This window comes from Caretta caretta, chromosome 3 (genome assembly GCF_965140235.1).
Source record: "Caretta caretta isolate rCarCar2 chromosome 3, rCarCar1.hap1, whole genome shotgun sequence".
Lineage (NCBI taxonomy): Eukaryota > Metazoa > Chordata > Testudines > Cheloniidae > Caretta > Caretta caretta.
In genome coordinates this window covers 98,482,767-98,506,841 of record NC_134208.1, presented here as the reverse complement: position 1 = coordinate 98,506,841, position 24,075 = coordinate 98,482,767, and the positions used below count along the sequence as shown (strand labels likewise).

General features: G+C 40.5%; 1 protein-coding gene across 14 annotated transcripts in view; it reads left to right on the top strand.

Moving 5' to 3' along the window:
* PTPRK (protein tyrosine phosphatase receptor type K) overlaps window positions 1–23,722 on the top strand; it is a 615,152-nt gene extending 591,430 nt beyond the window's left edge. For 8 of the 14 annotated variants that reach the window (XM_048844596.2, XM_048844584.2, XM_048844589.2 and 5 more), the window contains 12 exons: window positions 173–209; window positions 3,179–3,276; window positions 4,069–4,185; window positions 5,106–5,260; window positions 6,463–6,598; window positions 10,592–10,741; window positions 11,335–11,508; window positions 14,496–14,627; window positions 14,888–15,013; window positions 16,855–17,018; window positions 18,384–18,519; window positions 22,325–23,722. In XM_048844596.2, coding sequence (XP_048700553.2) covers window positions 173–209; window positions 3,179–3,276; window positions 4,069–4,185; window positions 5,106–5,260; window positions 6,463–6,598; window positions 10,592–10,741; window positions 11,335–11,508; window positions 14,496–14,627; window positions 14,888–15,013; window positions 16,855–17,018; window positions 18,384–18,519; window positions 22,325–22,378 — 1,479 coding nt within the window. In that variant the 3' untranslated portion in view covers window positions 22,379–23,722. Of the gene's footprint in view, window positions 1–172; window positions 210–3,178; window positions 3,277–4,068; window positions 4,186–5,105; window positions 5,276–6,462; window positions 6,599–10,591; window positions 10,742–11,334; window positions 11,509–14,495; window positions 14,628–14,887; window positions 15,014–16,854; window positions 17,019–18,383; window positions 18,520–22,324 lie in introns of all 14 variants that reach the window. The other 6 variants (XM_048844583.2, XM_048844582.2, XM_048844592.2 and 3 more) reach the window with 1 other exon arrangement.
* Window positions 23,723–24,075: the final 353 nt, after the last annotated feature.

Genomic DNA, 24,075 nt, shown 5'->3' with positions numbered 1-24,075 from the left:
CTGGGCTGACAAAGCCGCCCCTGACCTATACACAGTTCTTAGCTACTAGTCTGTTCTGAAAAGGTTTTCTATAGCTAAGCTGTCTTACAGTTCATTATGTCTTCATTTCCCCCTCCCTAGCTTGCTCTGGTTGGTATTAAAGTACAGAAACCAACTTATTCTTCTGTTTTAGGGCTATCAAAGACCAAGTCACTACATTGCAACCCAAGGTAAGAATCTTCCAGAGCACTGTCACCCAGCAAACCTGCTCCATAACAATCAGTGGACTCTGCACTTAAACCTACAATATAAAAATGGAACTAGATTTGGTATGTAGTGTATAGTTTGCAGCAGCCACTGTTTATCCTTCTATGCTGCAGCAATTTAATATAATTTGCCTACATGGAGCATGCATAAATTAGAACTTGGATTAATTTGTTGTACTAAATATTGAGTACCTCCTACTCCTCCTCTTATTGTTTCACCATGTAAGTCTAATCAATAGTTCCTACAGTCATTTGCAATTTTGAGGGTAGTGCGGGAAGGGCACATGGGCTGAAAGAAGAGGAAGATTTCAGCGTATCTCAGGTGTTTGTCTTCTCATAGTACTATATGTTATGCAGCTGTGGTGTTGGTCCAAGACCAATATTGCTGGGGTAAATAATGATGTAGTTACCACCATTGTAGTAGTTTTTGGACAAGCTGAGACCAAAGATGGGCAGTCACTCCCAGGGAGCTTTGACCAGTGACGCTCTTAACAGAGAGAAGTGAGGAAAGTCTTCCAAATTCAACATTCTGGAAGAAAAAGGAAAGGAGAGGAGGAGGCTTCCATTTTCTGTATAAATCAATCACTTCGCACCTCAGGTGAAGCTATGCAAGTTGTAGAAAAGTAAACAGGTTTGACTAAATTGTTTCCATTTCCTAATATAGGGCCACATTTTAAAGACTGCCTCTAATTATGCACCTGCAATCAATTGCAGGCATAAATAATATGCTTTTGTCATGCTCGTGGCGAACGGGGGAAGTCCCAGATGACTGGAAAAAGGCTAATGTAGTGCCAATCTTTAAAAAAGGGAAGAAGGAGGATCCTGGGAACTACAGGCCAGTCAGCCTCACCTCAGTCCCCGGAAAAATTATGGAGCAGGTCCTCAAGGAATCAATCCTGAAGCACTTACATGAGAGGAAAGTGATCAGGAACAGTCAGCATGGATTCACCAAGGGAAGGTCATGCCTGACTAATCTAATCGCCTTCTATGATGAGATTACTGGTTCTGTGGATGAAGGGAAAGCAGTGGATGTATTGTTTCTTGACTTTAGCAAAGCTTTTGACACGGTCTCCCACAGTATTCTTGTCAGCAAGTTAAAGAAGTATGGGCTGGATGAATGGACTATAAGGTGGGTAGAAAGTTGGCTAGATTGTCGGGCTCAACGGGTAGTGATCAATGGCTCCATGTCTAGTTGGCAGCCGGTGTCAAGTGGAGTGCCCCAGGGGTTGGTCCTGGGGCCGGTTTTGTTCAATATCTTCATAAATGATCTGGAGGATGGTGTGAATTGCACTCTCAGCAAATTTGCGGATGATACTAAACTAGGAGGAGTGGTAGATACGCTGGAGGGCAGGGATAGGATACAGAGGGACCTAGACAAATTGGAGGATTGGGCCAAAAGAAATCTGATGAGGTTCAATAAGGATAAGTGCAGGGTCCTGCACTTAGGACGGAAGGACCCAATGCACAGCTACAGACTAGGGACCGAATGGCTAGGCAGCAGTTCTGCGGAAAAGGACCTAGGGGTGACAGTGGACGAGAAGCTGGATATGAGTCAGCAGTGAGCCCTGGTTGCCAAGAAGGCCAATGGCATTTTGGGATGTATAAGTAGGGGCATTGCCAGCAGATCGAGGGACGTTATCGTTCCCCTCTATTCGACGTTGGTGAGGCCTCATCTGGAGTACTGTGTCCAGTTTTGGGCCCCACACTACAAGAAGGATGTGGAAAAATTGGAGAGAGTCCAGCGAAGGGCAGCAAAAATGATTAGGGGTCTGGAACACATGACTTATGAGGAGAGGCTGAGGGAACTGGGATTGTTTAGTCTGCAGAAGAGAAGAATGAGGGGGGATTTGATAGCTGCTTTCAACTACCTGAGAGGTGGTTCCAGAGAGGATGGTTCTAGACTATTCTCAGTGGTAGAAGAGGACAGGACAAGGAGTAATGGTCTCAAGTTGCAGTGGGGGAGGTTTAGGTTGGATATTAGGAAAAACTTTTTCACTAGGAGGGTGGTGAAACACTGGAATGCGTTACCTAGGGAGGTGGTAGAATCTCCTTCCTTAGAAGTTTTTAAGGTCAGGCTTGACAAAGCCCTGGCTGGGATGATTTAATTGGGGATTGGTCCTGCTTTGAGCAGGGGGTTGAACTTGATGACCTCCTGAGGTCCCTTCCAACCCTGATATTCCATGATTCTATGTAGCTACCCAATTATGGTCCCAAATCAAGTAATTAGATGTCTAAATCTAATTTTTACTTGTAGTTGATTGTACCTGCAAAATTAGAGGCTAAATGGAAACCTGTTTAAAAATTTGGCCCATAAGTTTTTATCATATATCAGTCCAAAGTCCTTTTCTTTGGGCTCTAATGGAATCTATATATGCCTGCCTTCCTTTATTGATTATGTTTGCACCCGAACATTTAGTTGTGTTTTAACACATTAATTAATACAGTTGTAAATTCTTGTCCATACAGGACACAAACATTTGTTGCCTATTATATTTAGATCTAGGCTACAGCATATGATCAAACATAAGTAGAGGCAAATGTTTGTGTCCTCAATCAAATGTTTGTGTAGTGTCGACACTAGAATTTACAGCCATGTTAATTAACAAGTGTTAAAACAAAACTAAAAAATTATATCCACATATGGCTTCTGTCGTACTGTCTGAGTAGCTACTACAGTGTATGAGCACTTACACTTTAATATCTTTCAAGTGGTAGTTTGGTTAAATTGAGATGCTTCTGCCCCGATTATGAATAACATTATAGTTTAACAACTGTCGTCAATATAATGCTGCAATTCTGTAGGGATTATTAGAGCCTTTCATATCTGAGCAAATAATTTTCTGCATATCAAATGCCTATGCTAAAAGATTTTGTTTTTAGTGTTCAGTTGGGTAATAGTTTTATTACATAGTGTTAAATGTTTTTTTTTCCAGGTCCAGTCCATGAAACAGTGTACGATTTCTGGAGAATGATATGGCAGGAACAGTCAGCTTGTGTTGTGATGGTTACAAATTTAGTTGAAGTTGGACGGGTAAGGAACTTTATTTTTAAAATGTTATATCCTAAGGATAGCCTCTCAAATTGCTGTTTATCATTGCTGAAGAAAATACAGAAAAGTCTTTTGAAAGACACCCTTAACTCTGAGGGTGAAGGAGATAAGAAAGTATTTTTCTGAGTTCATATGTCCTTGCAGCTTGAAGTAGCATTATATAATATGGCTGTTTTATAAAGAAAAGACCTAACGAATCAGGCTGTTACCATGTTATTTTAATGAATAGGGAACAATGCTGCCTGAATCCATAATACAATCTAGTGCATAAGAAACATTTGTATATTACTCTGTGCTCAGATGATCACAGTTAGCTGACTAGACAACAAGTGCACATCATCTTTAACAGCAGATAGAAATCAGCAAATTATTTTGCATTTTAGGATTAGCCAGTCTCTTGAGAATTACTTTAATAAAACACCTGAGATTGCTTTACAACAACATAATTATTGAAATGGAAAACATCACACAGCATTAATTAAAACTAGTGAAAAATATGTTTTCCTTACTAGAAAACTATCGAATTCAGATTCACTAATTCAGAAAGATTATTTGGCCTTTGTGGAGGGATGTGTAAATCAGCATGAACTCCTAACACTAACATTATGAACAGCTTTCGCAGTACTTGATTGGCAGTTGGTGCATCTGGTCCACAAGAGGGTTCATATGACTACATCATCATTTTGAAAATAATTGTGATATAATGAGTTAAATTACTATTTGGCATGCTTTCACTTTTGTATGCTTTAAGATGCCTTTTAATTCTGTTTTTAGGTCAAGTGCTATAAGTACTGGCCTGATGACACCGAAGTTTATGGGGACTTCAAAGTGACTTGTGTGGAAATGGAGCCACTTGCGGAGTACGTAGTCAGGACATTCACCCTTGAAAGGGTAAGCCCTTTGAAAGACATCATCAGAATATTGCTTCCTCGCAGCTCAGTTCATTAAACAGTGTCTTTCACATATTCAAGTACAATACCAAGTCATTCTGCCTAATTAACAATTCCATAATGCAGAATTTATCTTACCATAGGAAGAATATGTTACATCATTGGTTCGCAATCATTCATATACCTGTAGCTCTTGTACTTCAATAATTTGTTTTGACTGATGTTGTATACTTCCCTTCCTGACGTTAAAAACGAACCTGTATGCTGGGCCCAAGTACATTGTTCTTAACCATCTTCCCATTCACTGGAACATGTCCTGACCCTTACAGGAGTTAATGTTGCATCAATACCCTGACTTGTTTATTACGTAGAGTATGAACATAAATGAATATGGATAGCAAATACTAGCTGGTGTGGAACAGCTATGGTCATCTGGTATAACTGTTACACCTGTCTGCATAGGTTGGAGAATTCTATATGATATATAGAAACATCAGTAAAATGCTTTTCTGTGTTGTCTCTAAAAACTATTAGAACAGTTGATCTAGCATCCTTTAATAGCAAATATAAGTATTATGTGTTTCAGATTTGCCCTACATTATTAAAATATCACAGTATGGCACCATTATACTATGTAAGCCTTATGTGATAAGATGCCAGGCAGTTTAGAATAGATTCTGCTCTTTTTATGTATACGTGATAAAGATGAACCAGGAATTTATTAATAGCCATGTTTAAATTCTATTGTAAAATCAGTTTTCCTTTAAACGTAGAATGCCATGTTCTTTGCTTAAATTAATTTGAGAAGACAGTATATAGATTCTGAGAGTGTTGTCATTGCTTGACTCAAAGAATATTTTTGGGTGTTGAATATTTTGAGTTTAATAACCTCTTTCAAAATATTATTTTTGTCTTTGACAGAGAGGTTACAATGAAATCCGTGAACTTAAACAGTTCCATTTCACAGGCTGGCCAGATCATGGAGTTCCTTACAATGCCACAGGCCTCCTTTCATTTATACGTCGAGTCAAATTGTCTAACCCTCCTAGTGCTGGGCCTGTTGTTGTACATTGCAGGTGTGTAGAAAAGAGGTAGATGAATTTTCTACAACTTTATACGTGAACTTGTATAGTGGTCTCTTGTGAAGTTGTGGGGTTTGTCTTTTTGTTGTTTAACTTTTGGGAATGAATTTGCTCTTTCAATGCCCTGTCCACACTGGAAGCAAAACTAGGCTAACTACAACAATGTTCAAACATAGCTAGATTCTAGTAAAATTTCCCCGATTGGTATGGGAAGATATTTTTTCCTCAGAACTGTTAGCCAAGCCTTGTTATAATGTAGGCTAACGTTTAACGTGCTCTATGGCAAAATTTTATGACCGAGTACTAGGACGGTATTTTGTTACAGCTATGTTGACATTTAAAATGCGCTTTTGTGAAATATAATTTTAAGTAGAATATTTAATTGAACATATAGCAACAAATAGATCCACCCAGTGAAGCAACATTCTGAAATAAGCCTGGATATTGGATATAGTGGGAACAACTAAAGAGTGTTGTTTTCCTTGTAAGTTTTGCAAATTTCCCATTATGGTGCACAGTTCATTGAAATATGATTTCTTGGCAAATCCATCAAATGTGTTAACTACATTCTGCACATAGAGTTAGCCAAGTTGTGCATGTTGCAGGAATTCACTTTGCAAATATCTATAATAGCTATGTAAAAACCCAAGAGACATTTCCATACAATCCTGATACTGCACCGGACTGTTAACTGCGTAAAGCAGAGTATAAGGGAGAGTCTACATTTTACAGTCAAACTTTATCTGAAATTGTCCCTTGGGAAAAAAGGTTCCCCTTAGTCTCTCTGAATAAAGATGAAGTCCTATATGTTTTGAAGTGATTCCATAAAGAGCATAGTCATCCTGAAGATCTCTGTTCAACTAACAAGTCTGTTACTACAGTTTTGTTTCTGGACCATGAAGGAATGTTCTGAGATACTAAAAAGGAACCTCACTGATGCTGTTTTTACATAATCTGAGATCTGTTGAAAAGTTCTTGCTTTTGAGTTATATACATTTCATGTGTGTTTAAATGCTATTCTGAAGAATAAAAGGGAAAACTGGAAGTTTATGTAATGATTGGAAAGATACGTATGAGAACTTAGGTTAGTGTTCCAAGTGTGTACTTGTAAATGCCAAAGAGAGTTTGCTAAGTTCATGGGGTAGATTTACTGGATTGTGGGGAGTACTCTGAAATTATTTCCTAATTCTTTCCAGTGCTGGTGCTGGACGAACTGGCTGTTACATTGTGATTGACATCATGCTAGACATGGCAGAAAGGGAAGGTGTTGTGGACATCTACAATTGTGTCAAAGCCTTACGGTCACGTCGCATCAACATGGTACAAACAGAGGTATGGTAGCTTATCTTTCCTAGCTGCATTAAGTCAGAATTTTATTCCTGTAATCAATACAGCAAAATCCTCTTTATCACAGAATCATAGAATATCAGGGTTGGAAGGGACCTCAGGAGGTCATCTAGTCCAACCTCCTGCTCAAAGCAGGACCAATCCCCAATTTTTGCCCCAGATCCCTAAGTGGCCCCCTCAAGAACTGAACTCACAACCCTGGGTTTAGCAGGCCAATGCTCAAACCACTGAACAAATAAATTTGTTAGTCTCTAAGGTGCCACAAGTACTCCTTTTCTTTTTGCGAATACAGACTAACACGGCTGCTACTCTAAATCCCCCCAGTCAGTCACCCATCCCACCCTCCCCCCGGCAGATGGCTATTTATCCACAGTAAGAGGAATTTCTGCATAAGAACAGAACTGTGGAGCCATGAGCACACAGCACAGAGGATCTGCCAGCTCTTTGCCTGCTCCCAAACTGGAGCCCACCCAATCCAGAACAATAGAACCCAGTAGCTTCCACGCGCTCCAGGATCAGCACGGTCCAAAGCACCTTCGAACGCTGGGCCTGCTGATAAAAGAACAAAAGTCAACTCTTGTCCTGGCTCAGAGAATAGAATTTTTTGGGCAGTGCTTGACTCGACCCAACCCAGGGCCTTTCTGTCAGAGGCCTGATTCCGGACCAGGTTGGAGCTGATATCCAATGTTATGGTCCATCCAATTATGACAGCTTGGGTTTGCCTCAAGCTACTGGGGCACATGGCAACATGTACTTACGTAGTTCAGCGTGAAAGACTGTGCCTCAGACCCCTCCAGACGTGGCTAGCATCAGTATGCTCCCTGAGCAGACACCACTTGGACTCTGGGACTCCCCTAGTCTTCGCCTCCCTGAACTGGTGGAAAGACCCAAGATCTGAAATGATGGGGTTGCCATTTATTACCTTTCAACTATCAGTAGTTTTAATCTTGGATGCGTCAGACCTAGGGTGGGGAGCCCACCTCAGGACTCAGGGCCGCAGGTCCCAAGAAGAACTCTCATTGCACATAAACTTCACGGATCTCAGGGCAGTACACTTAGCTTGCCAGGTGTTCCTTCCCTGAATCTCAGGTGATGTGGTGCAAGTCCTGACAGACAATACCACAGCCATGTTCTATATCAACAAGCAGGGAGGTGCCTAATCTTTAGCTCTTTGTCAGGAGGCTACCTATCTGGAACTTCTGCACAAAGTACTCCATTCATCTCGAGGTGACACATCTCCCAGGAGCCTGGAATGTACTGTCAGATCACCTCAGCAAATTCCTTTCCTCTCACTATGAGTGGTCCCTTCTTATGAAGGTCCCAAATTAATCTTCCAACAGCGGGGCCTCCCCAGGTGGACCTGTTCATTACCAGACAGAACAGAAAATGCCAACAGTTCTGCTCGCTGTCTGGGTACAGCTCAGGCTCCCTCTCCAATGCTTTCCTGTTCCCATGGACAGATCTCTGATTCTATGCCTTTCCTCCAATCTCTCTGGTTCACACGGTCCTCCTAAAAGTCAAACAAACAAGTCAAGAGTCATTCTGATAGCCCCCACATGGCCATGCCAACACTGGCTCGTCGTGCTCCTGGATCTGTCAGTAGCAGCTCCACTCTCGCTCCCACTCAGCCCAGACCTAATCTCACAAGACCACGGCAGGTTGCTTCACCCGAACCTCGCTTTCCTGCCCCTAACTGTATGGATGCTGCATGGCTGAACCCAGAAGAAGCAGCTTGCTCAGAACAGGTCTTGCTGTGTTGTAGAACGGCATCCACCAGGGCTACCTACCTGGCCAAATGGAAGCGCTTCTCAACATGTGCATCTCAATGAGCTCTCTCTCCATCTCGATCTTCCCTTCAGTCTGTCTTGGACTACTTGCTCCACTTAAAGCAACGGGGGCTGATTCCTCTTGTCTATCAAGGTGCACTTAGCAGCCATCTCAGCTTTCCACCCACCGGTGAACGGCAGATCAGTGTTCTCCTACGAGATAATTGTATGTTTCTCAAAGGGCTGGAGAAGCTCTATCCTCAGGTCTGTGAGCCAGTCCCCCCATGGGACTTAAACCTGGTTCTATCAAACCTCATGGGTCCCCTCTTCAAGCCACTAGCATCATGCTCCCTGTTGCTTCTCTCTTGGAAGGTCACCTTCCTGGAGGCAATCACCTTAGCCAGAAGGGTCTCTGAAATCAAGACCTTTACATCAGAACCACCTCATATGGAGTTCTTCAAGGACAAGGTCCAGCCACGCCCCAACCTGGCCTTCCTGCCAGAGGTGGTGTCACAATTTTATATCAACCAGGCCAAGAGCCCAGGCTTCATCAGCAGAGTTCATCTCACAGTTCCCAGTCCAGGACATTTGCAGGACCACAACCTAGACATCAGTACAGACTTTCGCATCTCACTACACCATCACCCAGCAGGCCCAGGACAACACTCGTCTTGGGAGAGCAGTGTTGCTGTCAGCGTCTCCATGACCTCTGAGCCCACCTCCTGGGGTACTGTTTGTGAGTCACCTAATATGGAATGGACAAGAGCAAGCACTCGAAGAAGAAAACATACTTACTAACCTTTCCATAACTGTTCTTCAAGGTGTGTTGCTCGTGTCCGTTCTACAGCCCACCCTCCTGACCCTCTGTCAGAGTTAAGGACAAGAAGTAACTGAGGGGGTGAAGAGCTGGTGGCACTCTTTAAACCGGCGCATAAGCGCACAGCACCAGAGGGTGCTAAAGCCAGCTTGACAGATACCACTAAGGGAAAAATCTCTGGCAATGGTCCACGTGGTGCACAAACACACCTAACTTGGAATGGACATGAGCAGCAACACATCTCAAAGAATACAGAAGGGTTAGTCACCGTTTTCTCTAATAACGAAGTAATAAAAACTACCATCATGAAGCGTTCACACCATTGAGTCACCACACGATCTTACTGTCATTCTCATTGTCCCTTCCACTTACTCTCCCAGTTGTTTGTTACTTCTTGTCTAGCCTTGGATTTTAAATTCTTTGTGGGCAGAGACTGTGTGTGTTACGAACTCTCTGATGTGACTAGCACACTGTGAAATTCCGGGCCCCAGGGCCATCCCGAGCGGGGTGAGGCCAGGGGCAGAATTGACGAATCTGTCACTTCTGGGACTGCCCGCACTGGCCAATCGCGCCTGCCCTTGGGGCCCCCCAAAGCCTGGGGCCTGGAGCAGTCGCATGCCGAGGAGTCCTGCGGCCTGCCCGGGCGATTTAAAAGGGCCCAGGTCTCCTGGCTGACACCGCTGCTGCTGTGGCAGCAGCCGGGGGCTTCCAGGCCCTTTTAAATCACCCGGGCCCCTGGGCAGGTGCCCCCTTTGCCATCCCCTGTTGACAGGCCTGGGGTGTTGTATAATATTTGACCAAAGATACTGTTGGAATAATAATGCAGCTGGCTGGGGGCTGCAGACTCACTGGACAGGCCAACAGAATCAGGAGGCAGCATTTCCTGTGTTGGTGTAATGCTGAGTCTATTGCCTACCCAGTGCTAGTTATGAGACACTAGGTATACCAGTCCACCCACGAATAAGTAGCATGAAATATGCCACATAATTTCTAGGAGCAGGTAGTGCTTGAAGCATTTTATATGCTTTCTATATGTATCATGGAACTGAAAGCTACCGTTAAGGAAGCAAACAAGCAGAACCAGCATGAGCCTGTCTCCAACGCTGACCTATGCACCACAAAATCACCTGAAAATTCCCCCATTAAGCAAATTAGTGTACTTATGCACTTACTATCGCTGTACTTAAATTAGTTCTCAGGGAAAATACTGATTAACTGCATCCTAGTTAAGCAGAGTGTACTGTACTTAAGGTGCTAAAGCAATATCCAAGGGATTGATGGAAGCTGCTTTGAAATAAGATTTATAGAAGGGGAAAGATCCACTTATCTTGAAGGAAAGTAAGATTTTATTTTGTTTTAAAATTGTTAGATTTTTTTTCTTTTCCCCTTTGGTAGGAGCAGTACATCTTTATTCATGACGCAATTCTGGAAGCTTGCTTATGTGGAGAAACTGCCATCCCTGTCTGTGAATTCAAAGCTGCATATTTTGATATGATTAGAATAGACTCTCAGACAAACTCTTCACATCTCAAAGATGAATTTCAGGTATTTACAGTTACTGGTAGCTCTTCATAGAATAGCAACTTCTTTGCCTATAGGTACATACAATTTCTTTTTCCTTAAAAGGCTTTCATATCAAATTCATAACCTTTGTCCCTTTCTTGTATTTAAGATAATATAACACCCTTTTCTTTTATTATGTACTTTACAAGGTCACTCTTAAATATGAAGGACCCTTCTTAGATTATAATTGCAGTAGACTGCTGACTATAATGAACAGTACTGACCTTGAACTGGCAGGATGGGGGGTTATTTTGCATTTTAAGCAAGTGAGACACAGTTCATATGTGTTTCACAAGATTCTCTTCTATTTTCTTCCTTAGGGATTGCATGTTGGGGGGGGATGCATTTAGAGGATCCGTTCAGTAGTTCCTGATGTGTCTTCGTACCTGAGCTTTCATTCATTTTAACTGAAAAACTGTCAAGTTTCTCAAGAAGACCCATGCTCTTGTTTGCTTGTGATTTTTCATGTTTCCCACATTGCAACATTTTAAATAAACAAATGAATTTCAAGAACACTGTATATAAGATGTATATATGTAACATGTAACACGATATTAATTCCTTCTGCTGTTTAGACCCTGAATTCTGTGACCCCTCGGCTGCAAGCTGAAGATTGCAGCATAGCCTGCTTGCCAAGGAATCATGACAAGAATCGCTTCATGGATATGCTGCCACCTGACAGATGTCTGCCTTTCTTAATTACTATTGATGGGGAGAGCAGCAACTATATCAATGCTGCTCTTATGGATGTAAGAGACTACCTCCTTTGTCTACGTAACGTGCCATGAAAAGCTGTGTAATATGAGAGAGAACTCTTGCTGGTTAAAGAAAGGGTAATTCTTTCTTCCTGTAGTGTTCAGTAAAATGGTCTTAAAGAAGGGAGAGGGAAGTCTTGGCAACATTTTAAAAATCCAACTAATCTAACTTTTGTTGTTCCTTTACAGTGTTAGATATCTCAGGCATCTCAGTGCTTCTGTGATCCTCTGGAAAGCTGGGAACTCCCCTTTTTAATAGTATTGTATTAAATCTCCAATTTCCATTCCTCCATATTCACAATATATAGCATCTTCAAATCTGTCACTGGTCCAGAAATGAATACTGCTCATCTGAGCTTTGGGCTAATAATTTGCGGGTAGCAATTCCATATTTGTTTGGAAAAAAAGGAAGTCCTGCCAAGCCACCCAATCCCTTTCCATCTCAGCACCCATGCCCTCAAATGTGATCTGATGTAACAGTCCCACAATAGACGGTCTCCTTCTGCTACTTGCAAACCATGTGTTGCCAGGACACCAGGAGCTGGAGGCTGCAGGGAGTAGATACGAACAGCCCTGTAGTAGAACAGTAGATACAGGCCAGTCAGCCTCACCTCAGTCCCTGGAAAAATCATGGAGCAGGTCCTCAAGGAATCAATTCTGAAGCACTTAGACGAGAGGAAATTGATCAGTAACAGTCAGCATGGATTCACCAAGGGCAAGTCATGCCTGACTAATCTAATTGCCTTCTATGACGAGATAACTGGCTCTGTGGATGAGGGGAAAGCAATGGACATGTTATTCCTTGACTTTAGCAAAGCTTTTGACACGGTCTCCCACAGTATTCTTGTCAGCAAGTTAAAGAAGTATGGGCTGGATGAATGGACTGTAAGGTGGATAGAAAGCTGGCTAGATTGTCGGGCTCAACAGGTAGTGATCAAGGGCTCCATGTCTAGTTGGCAGCTGGTATCAAGCAGAGTGCCCCAAGGGTCAGTCCTCGGGCCAGTTTTGTTCAATATCTTCATAAATGATCTGGAGGATGGTGTGGATTGTACCCTCAGCAAGTTTGCAGATGACACTAAACTGGGAAGAGAGGTGGATACGCTGGAGGGTAGGGATAGGTTACAGAGGAACCTAGACAAATTAGAGGATTGGTCCAAAAGAAATCTGATGAGGTTCAACAAGGACAAGTGCAGAGTCCTGCACTTAGGACGGAAGAATCCAATGCACCGCTACAGACTAGGGACCGAATGGCTAGGCAGCAGCTCTGCAGAAAAGGACCTAGGGGTTACAGTGGACGAGAAGCTGGATATGAGTCAACAGTGTGCCCTTGTTGCCAAGAAGGCCAATGGCATTTTGGGCTGTATAAGTAGGGGCATTGTCAGCAGATCGAGAGACGTGATCGTTCCCCTCTATTCAACATTGGTGAGGCCTCATCTGGAGTACTGTGTCCAGTTTTGGGCCCCACACTACAAGAAGGATGTGGAAAAATTGGTAAGCGTCCAGCAGAGGGCAACAAAAGTGATTAGGGGACTGGAACACATGACTTATGAGGAGAGGCTGAGGGAACTGGGATTTTTTAGTCTGCGGAAAAGAAGAATGAGGGGGGATTTGATAGCTGCTTTCAACTACCTGAAAGGGGGTTCCAAAGAGGATGGATCTAGTTCTCAGTGATAGCAGATGACAGAACAAGGAGTAATGGTCTCAAGTTGCAGTGGGGGAGGTTTAGGTTGGATATTAGGAAAATCTTTTTCACTAGGAGGGTGGTGAAACACTGGAATGGGTAACCTAGGGAGGTGGTGGAATCTCCTTCCTTTGAGGTTTTTAAGATCAGGCTTGACAAAGGCCTGGCTGGGATGATTTAGTTAGGGATTGGTCCTGCTTTGAGCAGGGGGTTGGACTAGATGACCTCCTGAGGTGCCTTCCAACCCTGATACTCTATGATTCTATGTTCTCAGCCTCCAGGAGGTTAGTCCCATCGAAGCCTATTTGCACTGCTTTGTGCCTCCCCTCTGTGCTGCCTGCAGTCTATGTGCTACAGGGCCAGAAGTCCCCCAGTTGCAGGCATATGGGCTGCAGCCGTCAGGAGATAGAGCTTCTCCAGTCCTATCAGGAGGATTCCAGTTGCAGTAGGAGGTAGTGCAGCCTGAGTACATCAGCAGCTACACAGCTGTGTCCTTACTGGTCGGAATTAATCCCTAATTACCTTTAAAAATAACTGCCAGCCTCCCTTCCCTCCCCCCCCCCCCCCCGACTATCATTCTTCCCAGATAGCAACTGTGCATGACAGTCACCTGCTGGTCTTCTGTTAACTCCTTCCACTAGTGACAACATAGCAATGCTCACAACCTGAGACCAACCCCAGCCAAGAGATGCAGGGAGGGAATGTAAAATGCCAAAAGACTTCTCCAATAAAACTATTAAAAACACATTTTTAAACTTGAAATCTTTTTGATGTCAGCCCAGAGAGGTTTATAAAGAAAAGAAAAAAGCTTTAGGCTCAGTTAGGAGAGGAAAGGTGGCCTTGTGGTTATCGCACCATCATGGGACTCAAGATCTAGGTCCAGTTCCTGGCTGAGTCACAGACTTCTTGTGTGAATTTGGTTAAATCAATCTTTCTGTGCCTCAGTATCCCGCTCTGTAAAATGGGGCTAATATATCTCTACTTTGTCTCCCAAGTATTTTAAAATAATCTGAAACTATGATGAATGCATTTAATATAAGCACCAGTTCAGCAAAGTATGCAACAATGGGCTCAACTTTTAAGTGATTAATTTAAAGGGGATTTATGCATATGTGACCTGTTGGGGTTTTTTTTTCCACTTTAAGATATCTTATTGTCTGAATAGTTGTTTTGGTTAAAACTGCTAGATTTTATGCCACTACTTTTTTGTAGTTATGTTTCCAAGAGGCCCAGAGTTTGCATAATCGTTATTTAGTGCTTTCTTTAGTAATAGTCTCCTACTCACCCTTTTTCTTTACAGAGCTACAGGCAACCAGCTGCTTTCATTGTCACACAACATCCTTTGCCAAACACTGTGAAAGATTTCTGGAGATTAGTGTATGACTATGGCTGTACCTCTGTTGTAATGTTAAATGAAGTTGATTTAGCACAGGTTAGTGTTTGTGTATGGGGATTTTGTGAACAAATTAATGCCTCAAGGTGGTTATGCTTTGTAATAGGGTGAATATAATTACAGTGCAGTTTCATTGCAATTACAGTATAATTACTCTGTGGCTTTGCTTTTCAATAACTAATTAGTATTAATTAACGTATCTATTACTGTACTATAAAGTGTGTTATAATAATAATGAAATACTACAATATTCATGATGCAACTTAAATTTTAATTATACCCATTTTATTCTTGTGCAGGGCTGTCCACAGTATTGGCCTGAAGAAGGAATGCTGAGATATGGTCCTATTCAAGTGGAATGCATGTCTTGTTCAATGGATTGTGATGTAATAAACAGAATTTTCAGGATATGCAATCTAACAAGAGTAAGTATCATCATAATGATAACAGCTAACTGAGCTATTGTGGATTTGAGTATTACATAATACTAAATATACAATATTAATTCTCTTCAGACATTAAGCAGAACAGAATTAAACATTCAGTTCCTAAGATTTAACTATTTTTCTGCAGCTGCCTATAATGGACCAAGCAGTATTTCATTTTATAACCTTCATATGAAGTTGCATGTAAGCATATCTGAAGGACACTTGTGGTTATATAATTAACACCTCGTGGGCCTTGTGGTGCAAGAACCACAAAACAAAGCAGAAGCGTTATGACATTCTACTAAATATGTGTGAAAAGACTCAAAGTTATTCTGATTTTGGAGGTTCTTGAGACACTCTTCCCTGACCTACATTTACTAACATGTTCTCTCCACCTCCAATAATGATTCAAGACTTGATGCACTTTTCATCTCTTTTATCCATTACTGTCTCTGCCTTTTTTCAGGTTGTCCTGCATTCTTTCAATACTCTCTCAAACTCTGTTTACCAGCCACTACCTTCTCCTTCAGGTCCCCACTAGGAACTCATTTCTGCCATGTTGCCTGCATGCAATAAGTTAAAGAAAAATTTGTGAGAACCAATAGGTTGTGCTATTGTAACCACCCCCCGCTTTATTACCCTCACTTGTTATGTCTCATATTTAGAAATCAAGTTAGGACAATGTCTGTGACGTACATAGCATATTTCTAATTTAACTCATAAATGATGATGCTAATGGATATGGGGAAACGAAAGGGTGTTGCAAAGGCTCTTCTGTCAGATTTTGATTTTCCAAGCTATTTTTCATGGATGGTTCAGAACTGGGTCATGTTTTATCCAAATTCAATGCTTTGGTTGAAAGGGGTATTAAGCAAAATGTTTTCATTTCTCCTTTTAACTCTCCTTGTTGTGTCTGGGAATTTCAATACAGTGTAGAGATATTAATACATTAAATGATTATGTTGTAGTCCTTTTTTGTTTCTTATATTTTGTAGTTTCCTTGTTCCTGTCTCTTTCACTTGTTCCATCTCTTATTTTCATTCTCTCCTTTTCTTCTGTTTCGGCTTTTTTATTTTTGTTTCCTCTGTCTCTCTCCCATCCCTTTCCTGTGAACCTTTCTTTCTCTCTGCACCATCTCTTTTCCTCCCAGGACCCTACATCTCTTTCCATCTTTGCCTGCCCCTGCTACATGAAACCAGAGTGAGTTATTTATTCTTTAGGACAGCCAGGTACAGGAAAACTTTTCTGAAACATTCTAAGCCACCCCAGAACACTCTGTGTCTGAAACCCAATTTAGGAAAGGCTCAGAGATTTGCCATCAGGATATGATGGGCTGGCAAAAGGAGCAGACTCCATTCAAGCAAAAAACATATTTGTACACCACCATCATTTATTGTTGTTTTATAACTGGAAATATTTTGTCAGGATAAGTGCTCCTACAGAGCCACTGCATTTCTGTAAGGTCTACAGATTCAACAACAGGGTTTCTTATTGCTCATGTAGAGATAGAATTTTTTTTAAAATAAACTAGCTGTTTAGAATCCAGAGAAATATCCCTGTTAGTTTATTTAATTAGTGGCCCTATAAACTTTGATGTCATAATTGCAACAACTCCAGAACATTTTCTTCTTAAACTTGTTTCATTGTGCCCGACTTCTGTAATACTTACACAGACATCTTTATGCTATCTCTTTGTATGTATGCTCAGCACATACATGTAATAGAATTTGTGTGCAATATATACTCTGATTTAGCTTCACTTTATTTGATCTGTGTAGTTTTCATAAATCGATTATAAATGTGCCGTGGTTAATGTAAAGTGGTTTGGCTTCCATCAGCCGCAGGAAGGCTATCTGATGGTGCAGCAATTCCAGTATTTGGGATGGGCCTCTCACAGAGACATTCCAGGCTCCAAGAGATCATTTTTGAAGTTAATTCTTCAGGTTGAAAAATGGCAAGAGGAATGTGAAGAAGGGGAAGGCCGAACTATCATTCACTGTCTGTGAGTAATTTTATTGTGGCCGACTGGGTATATGGCAGCATCTCGGACTTTTTAGCATCCAATTCATTATTTTAAATTCAATCCAGTGCTCCTATTAATACATTTTATTGCATGTGTCCTATTTTGTTTTCTTTAATTGTGGCTCTGATATTTGTCACTCATTTCAAACTGGGGCCTACATACTGTGGCGATGAGCACAATAGAAGTGGCTAGCTGGACAGATGTGTGTTCTCTTTTGTGGGGGTTTTACACCTAATGGCAGTGTTCTCCAGGTGGCTATAAATGAGGGTACACAAGTGACTTCTGATCCAATACCATTATACTATTGAGTAATCCAACAGGATGCTTCTTTGTACTAAGTGGCAAGAGATTACATATAATGAAGCTTTTCATTATATGTTTTGCATATTTTGAATAGTGCTCTTCCAACAAGTTTATACGTTACAGATATTTTATGTCATTCTGGACCAAGAATATGCATACCTGAAATCAGAGACATTTTTGTTACATCTATAGTAGTGCTTGTGAAAAATAATTAATGTACACCATGTAGGCAGTACTTGCTTTTCTAGCACTGTCATTTAAAAAGAGAGAATAAAAAAAACCCACTGAGTCCCACCATATGTGTAACCAATTAAATGTCATCTTTAAAAGAGAGCTATTTTTTTACATTCCCTGAATGAAAAGTGACCAATCTCTTTTCTACCATATTTCAACTTAAAGCTTCAATTTTAGCAGTTGAATAAACTGTCCTCAAAAGAAGGTTTATAATTAAGTGTTCACAGATCGGTTTTGACGCTTATCCACAGCAAAATTCCAGAATGCCCATATGGTGTCTGGAGACTCATATAGTTTGTTTATGTAATTTAAATTTATATTGAAGAAAAAAAAACACCTATCCTAGTTTCCAGGACCCTTCAGAAATAATATCAAAAAGTTACAAAAAAGATTAGAAGTGTCTCTAAAGATAAAATCAGCAGCACACTCCAGTAATATTCTGCCAATACTCCTGTAGCTTATGATGACTTTAAACAGTTCCCTCCAGAAACAAATGGAAAATGTTGCAGTTTATATTCATAACACTTGTTTTTAATTTGTCCTGCCTACTTAAGCTGTGTTATAGCATAGCTAGGCCGCATAATGAGCTATATAGCACACACAATTGATTCAAAACAGTATCAAGAATGGCAGTGGTGTCAGATGTTTCAAACCACATCAACTAGAGCTATGAGGGGATTCATAAAGGTCTGTCTCATCTAATGGATCCTCCATCTTGTATTTTTACAAAATTAAAGGTGAGATATTGGTGCCAGGTATATTTATACGTAACAGATGTATTAACTCTGTTGTTTTGCTTCCATTCAGGAATGGTGGTGGTCGGAGTGGAATGTTCTGTGCTATAGGCATAGTTGTGGAAATGGTCAAAAGACAAAATGTTGTTGATGTTTTCCACGCAGTAAAGACGTTACGGAATAGTAAGCCAAACATGGTAGAAACCCCGGTAAGTTACAGCACATTGATTGGAATTCAGACAGCCAGTTAGCAAAAAGGATAACGTACAGTATGTATTGATATGGCTCACTTGGGAGCACTCTCACCTGGGATGCAGGGGATTGTTCATCGTTTCAGTGGTGTGACCAAAAGTACTAGATCCTGAAACTTGTGCTCAAAAAACATAGCAATCCATCTACTAGAGCTAGGAGACCTGCAGGTATCACCCTAGTATAATTCTAACAGTGAATGTAATATTCTGAGTGGGTGTACTGTTGGGAATTGTTATATCCTGAGTTGGAAACCTATTGCATGTAGAGGGACTACACATTGGATAGCATCATAAGCAACTGGGTTGGGTGTTTTGGTAGGTCATTTCTGTCCTACCATATCACCTACTTTTCAAGGAAAATATTCAGAACTTTTCTACACTACAGGGGTAGATTGACCTAAGTTACACAACTTCAGCTACGTTAATAACGTTGCTGAAGTCGATGTACTCAGATCTACTTACTGTGGGGTCCACACTGTGCTATGTTGATGGGAGGCACTGTCCTGTTGACTCCCCTTGTGCTTCTCATTCAGGTGGAGTACAGGAGTTGATGGGAGAGTAATCTGCGGTCAATTTAGCGGGCCTTCACTAAACCTGCTAAATCAACCGCTGATGCATCGATTGCCACGCCTCGATCCCCCAGTAAGTGTAGACAAGCCCTTAGGGTACACTATAATCTCTCAAGATCACCCTATGTTCTTAAATTAACACTAGAGCCTATTTTGCTCAGACAAACCATCTTAAAAGTTTACAAACCAAGACAGTTCTTCCTAAGAGGAATAAACTGTGAAGTGGAAATATATTTTGTAATTGCAATTACTATTTCTGGGCCTTTGTGGTAATTTGTAACACTACTTCCTGACAGAGCCAAAATGACACAGGAAAATTTTAATGATAAAGACATTTTCTTTTAATAGATTAGTTTTTATTATTGTAAACTTGCTTTATCAAACCATAACTCTAAAAAAAAAAAAAGTTTTTTAAAACGTTAAATGCCTGATTTTGAAATAGTCTCTCGTTTTCTCGACGCAGCTCTCTCCCTCACCTAATCCCCCCCCCCCCCCCCCCACACTGGGTATTTTACCTGTTCATGTTCCACTCCTGCCTCCAAAATTGCAGACCGAGTGAAGGCCCTTTAGAAAATATGAGTCCTTAAATATTAAAGATTTTTCTTGTCATGGTTAAGTATGAAAGCAGATAGGAGAATGGCTTGGAATTTTTGCCATTTGACTGTCATGCTGACAGCAGCCAGTATTGCAAATACCCTCACTCTTCAGCCAGATGGTTGCCTCTAGCACTAAACTCAGATATGCCAATTGAAATTAAAAATGTTCACGGTTTGTATATCATGAAAATTGCTTCTGACCCTTCAAACTTACATATTGAACAAAATGGGTGCAGTTTGCCTCTCCTCATACATCCCTTTTTCCAGGTGTCAGAATTTACTAGGCTTCGGGTGTACATGATATGATTTCCCTAATTATTGTTTGTTGCTGTCACGCTGTGCGGAGTGGCTCACAACTGTGAGTGCCTACCTGAGGGCAGACTGTCAGAAAACAGAGCAGATACCCCAAGCTGATGGGGTGCTCTATAATTAGATTTCATCAGGCCAGTAACAAATGTGAACTCCTGGTTCACTATACCAGCTTTACCATGGAATCACTGACAGTCCCGTTAGACTCTCCAGCCTATCTTGCCACCCAGACAAACGGAACTTTGTGATAATGGTCACTCAAACCAAAAAAATCACACCACATCAGGTTACTCCCAGTCCCAAGAGACCAGTAACTTGCCCCAGATCATTGGGTACTCCAGATCTTACACCAAAGACAACGCTGGCTGCCAAATCTATAGTAAACTAACTAAAGATTTATTAGCTGAGAAAAAAGAATGAGAGTTATTGAGAGGTTAAAGCAGGTAAAATATATGTACAGGTGAATCACAGTTTGTAACCCCAATTGGTGGCAGTGATGTAATAAACTACCAGTTCCAAAAGTCTTTCAGGGCTACCCAGAATAACTCTGGGGATCTCCACTATGCATCTGGTACACTTCCCTGAAGAGTCCAAATGCTTCAGAGATGAAGGATCTTTCTTTGCATTCATTCTTATAGCGTCTCCTCACAGAACACAAGGTAACAGAGTCTCTACCCATGTGGGCCTTTCCTTTGATGGCGCTGAGTGAGGAATGTACTTTGAGTCTCTGACCTCAGGTCGTCACACACAGTGGCCATTTGCTTTGGAACTAGCTCTTTTTCTCATAAAGTCCTTCATTAGCAGTCCACAAGGCTTCTTTGATGTCTGATGAGTTATTGAGTTACAGGCGTATTTACAATGCAAACGTTTGCTATTACACTATGACAGGACACAGATAAGTAAAAACAATGCATGTAACATCCCATTAGTTTTATGAAGTTTAAACACCAAATACACTCTTCTACAGTTAACAGTGTACTTTGATCTATACTAATACACACGTGAATCAAGCTGAGTACACTCTAGCATGACCTGGTCTGCCAGCATCATAGTTGCTTCTGTCCGCCAGTACCAAGTGGATTAAAAGATAGCTAAAATGTTAACAGCTGTAAGAGGGATATTATTGAACATATCTGGCTTACCTGTGGCCATTTTGCTAAAAGTACTATATAGACTATGCAGCACACTTTTGAGATGTAGCGCACAAAACTGGTGCACAGATTCCAGTTCATTGTTGAGAGTGAAAGCAGGTAAGATCACATGGAAAATTACTTGTGGTACTTAAGTGCTGCTATAAAGAGAGTCCAATGTATATTCTGGTAAATTATCTGAAAACTTCTCTCTATTTTTTTAAAAGCCCCAAATCCATTGTAGTTTTAATCTGCAGTTACTGAATTTCTGTAAATGTGTTTCTCTGTGGTGTGTGTTGTGTGGGCTTTTATTCAGAACTCTTGAACGACAGCAGCAGCAGCTGTTGAGTCGTTAGTAGAAAACAAACCAGGAAAACCAATGTAGCATTGTCATCTGCCCTACATTCAACAAGATCATCAGATAACAAAAGTAAGCAGCACAATAAAACCTTTTAGATATCCTACCACTTCCTGCTAGTGGATTGTGCAACCTAAAGTAAATCATGAGACCAGGCTTGTTTCATTTAGTTTTAAAAGGTGGTAGAATATAATTAACTTCTCTTTTTTCTTTTTCTTTTTTTTTCAAATATTGACATTGAACAGCAACCTCGTTAAAAATAAATATCCGTTTTCCTAGCTGTATTTCCTGATCGCCTCCCTTAAATGCACCTTCTGATCTATTTGACTTTACATTATCTATCACAATTTCTAATGCTGTCTTGAGGCCTAATGCAGTTCACTATCACAGCTTAGTATTCCCTTGCAGTGATATTAAGATGCTATTGCTAGTTTACTGCTAAATACCATTTGACATAGAAGAAGCAGCTGTCAGTTGTACAGGGACTGAAGTTGTTCACTAGAGAAACACTTTGTTAGAAAATGAAAACTACAAGTTTTATAACCAACTCAGAAGCAGAACAAATCACAGGGAAGCAAATAGCTTATTGCCATGTGTGGCCATTTCTTCCCTGCCACTGTGGCTATTAGGCTGAGATTTAAAATCAGAGCTGACATCAGACATCTAATGATTTAAAAGAAAACTCATGTGAGACTAGTATGGACTAAAATGGCACATCAGTAGGCAGAGAATATAGGTGCTCATAAAGATCCCTGCCCTTTAATATATTAGACTGTTTCTTTAATTCTCATTTTTTTTCAGGAGCAATATCGTTTCTGCTATGATGTCGCTTTGGAGTACCTTGAATCATCTTAGTTGGAATGGATGTGACAAAGCGCACCAAGTATATGAAGCTCAGTAAACTGTTTTGACAACAGTTGTTCAACCTGTGAAGAGAGATTTTAGTGAGGGGGACTTTTAAAATTTAAATGCAAAAGTATTTTTCTTATGAAGTTGTGGATCTAAATAAAAGAACTCAATCTGTTTCTATGCCTGTATACAGTATCAGCATTTAGTGTCTCAAAAATAAATTTAATGAAATCCAGAGTCAGAAGAGATTTGCTCAAATTAGGACTTTTCAGTGTTTGTATATACAGCCATCTTTCAATTACAGTAGAGCCACCATCTGTTGCATGTACCAATATTTCCTAAATGGTATTATTTTTCCTTTTGACAAATCGTTGAAGTAAAACAAAACTGTGCTGATTGATCATAAAATTCATTCTTTATACATTTCAAGTGTTGCAACTCTATATAACTGGCTTATTTTGTTTTAATGTGCAATGATGGCTGGATCACATAAAGTTCTTTATAGAGAAACTTCAACATAAGCCAAAGACTCAAGTGTAAATATGTCGATATGGAGAAAGCACATTGTATTTATTATTTACTTGCATTCCTTTTTTGATGGCTGAAAAAACAATCATTTTTCTTGAAGAAAGCTTTTTTTGCTGAAATCAAGTGTAAACGATTTTTGTAGTTTATTTTTTGTATGTTTTAGTGTAAGTAGAAGACACTTTTTATGCATAGATGAAGAAACATTGGTATAGTGATTTTGTTGTGTACATGCTTGTGAATTAAATCCATGTAAACAACTCAGTTATAGAAGGTCTTTAACTACAGGACCAAAATCAAATCATTTTGTTGACGATGTATAGTTTTTCACAGTTGCATTAGTTAAATATTGATCAAAGGAATATATAAGGAAACCGCACACATTAAAATGGCCTTGCTTATGACTTGCACAATGTTGGAAGTAGTTTCTAAGCACCGTTTAGTTTTAGGGGAACAAATTATTCAACAATGCTTGAAGCACAGGTCAAGAGAGGAGGACAAAATATATCCTTTCAGGGTAAGAAACGTTTGTTTAGCAAATTGTAAAATTAAGTGATGTTTATTTTGATGTTTACAGACATGTAAGCTTTGGCCTCTGACAAAGCAAAATTTGAATAAATCAATGCCAGATTCTGGTTATGGTCTTGGTGTACAAAACAGCCATGAGTTTTTACTTAGTTCTTCATCCACAGTTAATAAGTCTTGACATTTTGCTAGCTAATATCGTTCCAGTCTCCAGTTGTTTTTGGAATTGACAGAAAATGGCAAGGTGCTTATAAATACTAATGTAAAGTAAGAGTGAATTAAACAACTTTTATAAAAATACATTGATTCCATATTATTGCTCATTTTGACAACATTTCATTTATTATCATTACTAAGAAATCGTCACGTTGCTGGAGTAGTGCAATGTCAGTGGATTCCAACAGATGTCCATATTTGCTTAAAGGAAGAAAGTCACAGGGCATGCTCCCTCACCCTGAATTTATCTTAGCAAGCAGTCCCCACACACTCTTATGTAAGCCCATCACAGTGTACTTTATTTACAAGGTTGTATGCAGCTTCAGGTCCTGTCACCATATGGCTTTTCCCAAGTTTCATTGTACCCCCTAAGCAAAGGGTGAGAAGGTGGGAAGAGAGTTCTCACGTCTTAGATCTGGGGCTGCTTTGTCCTTCCA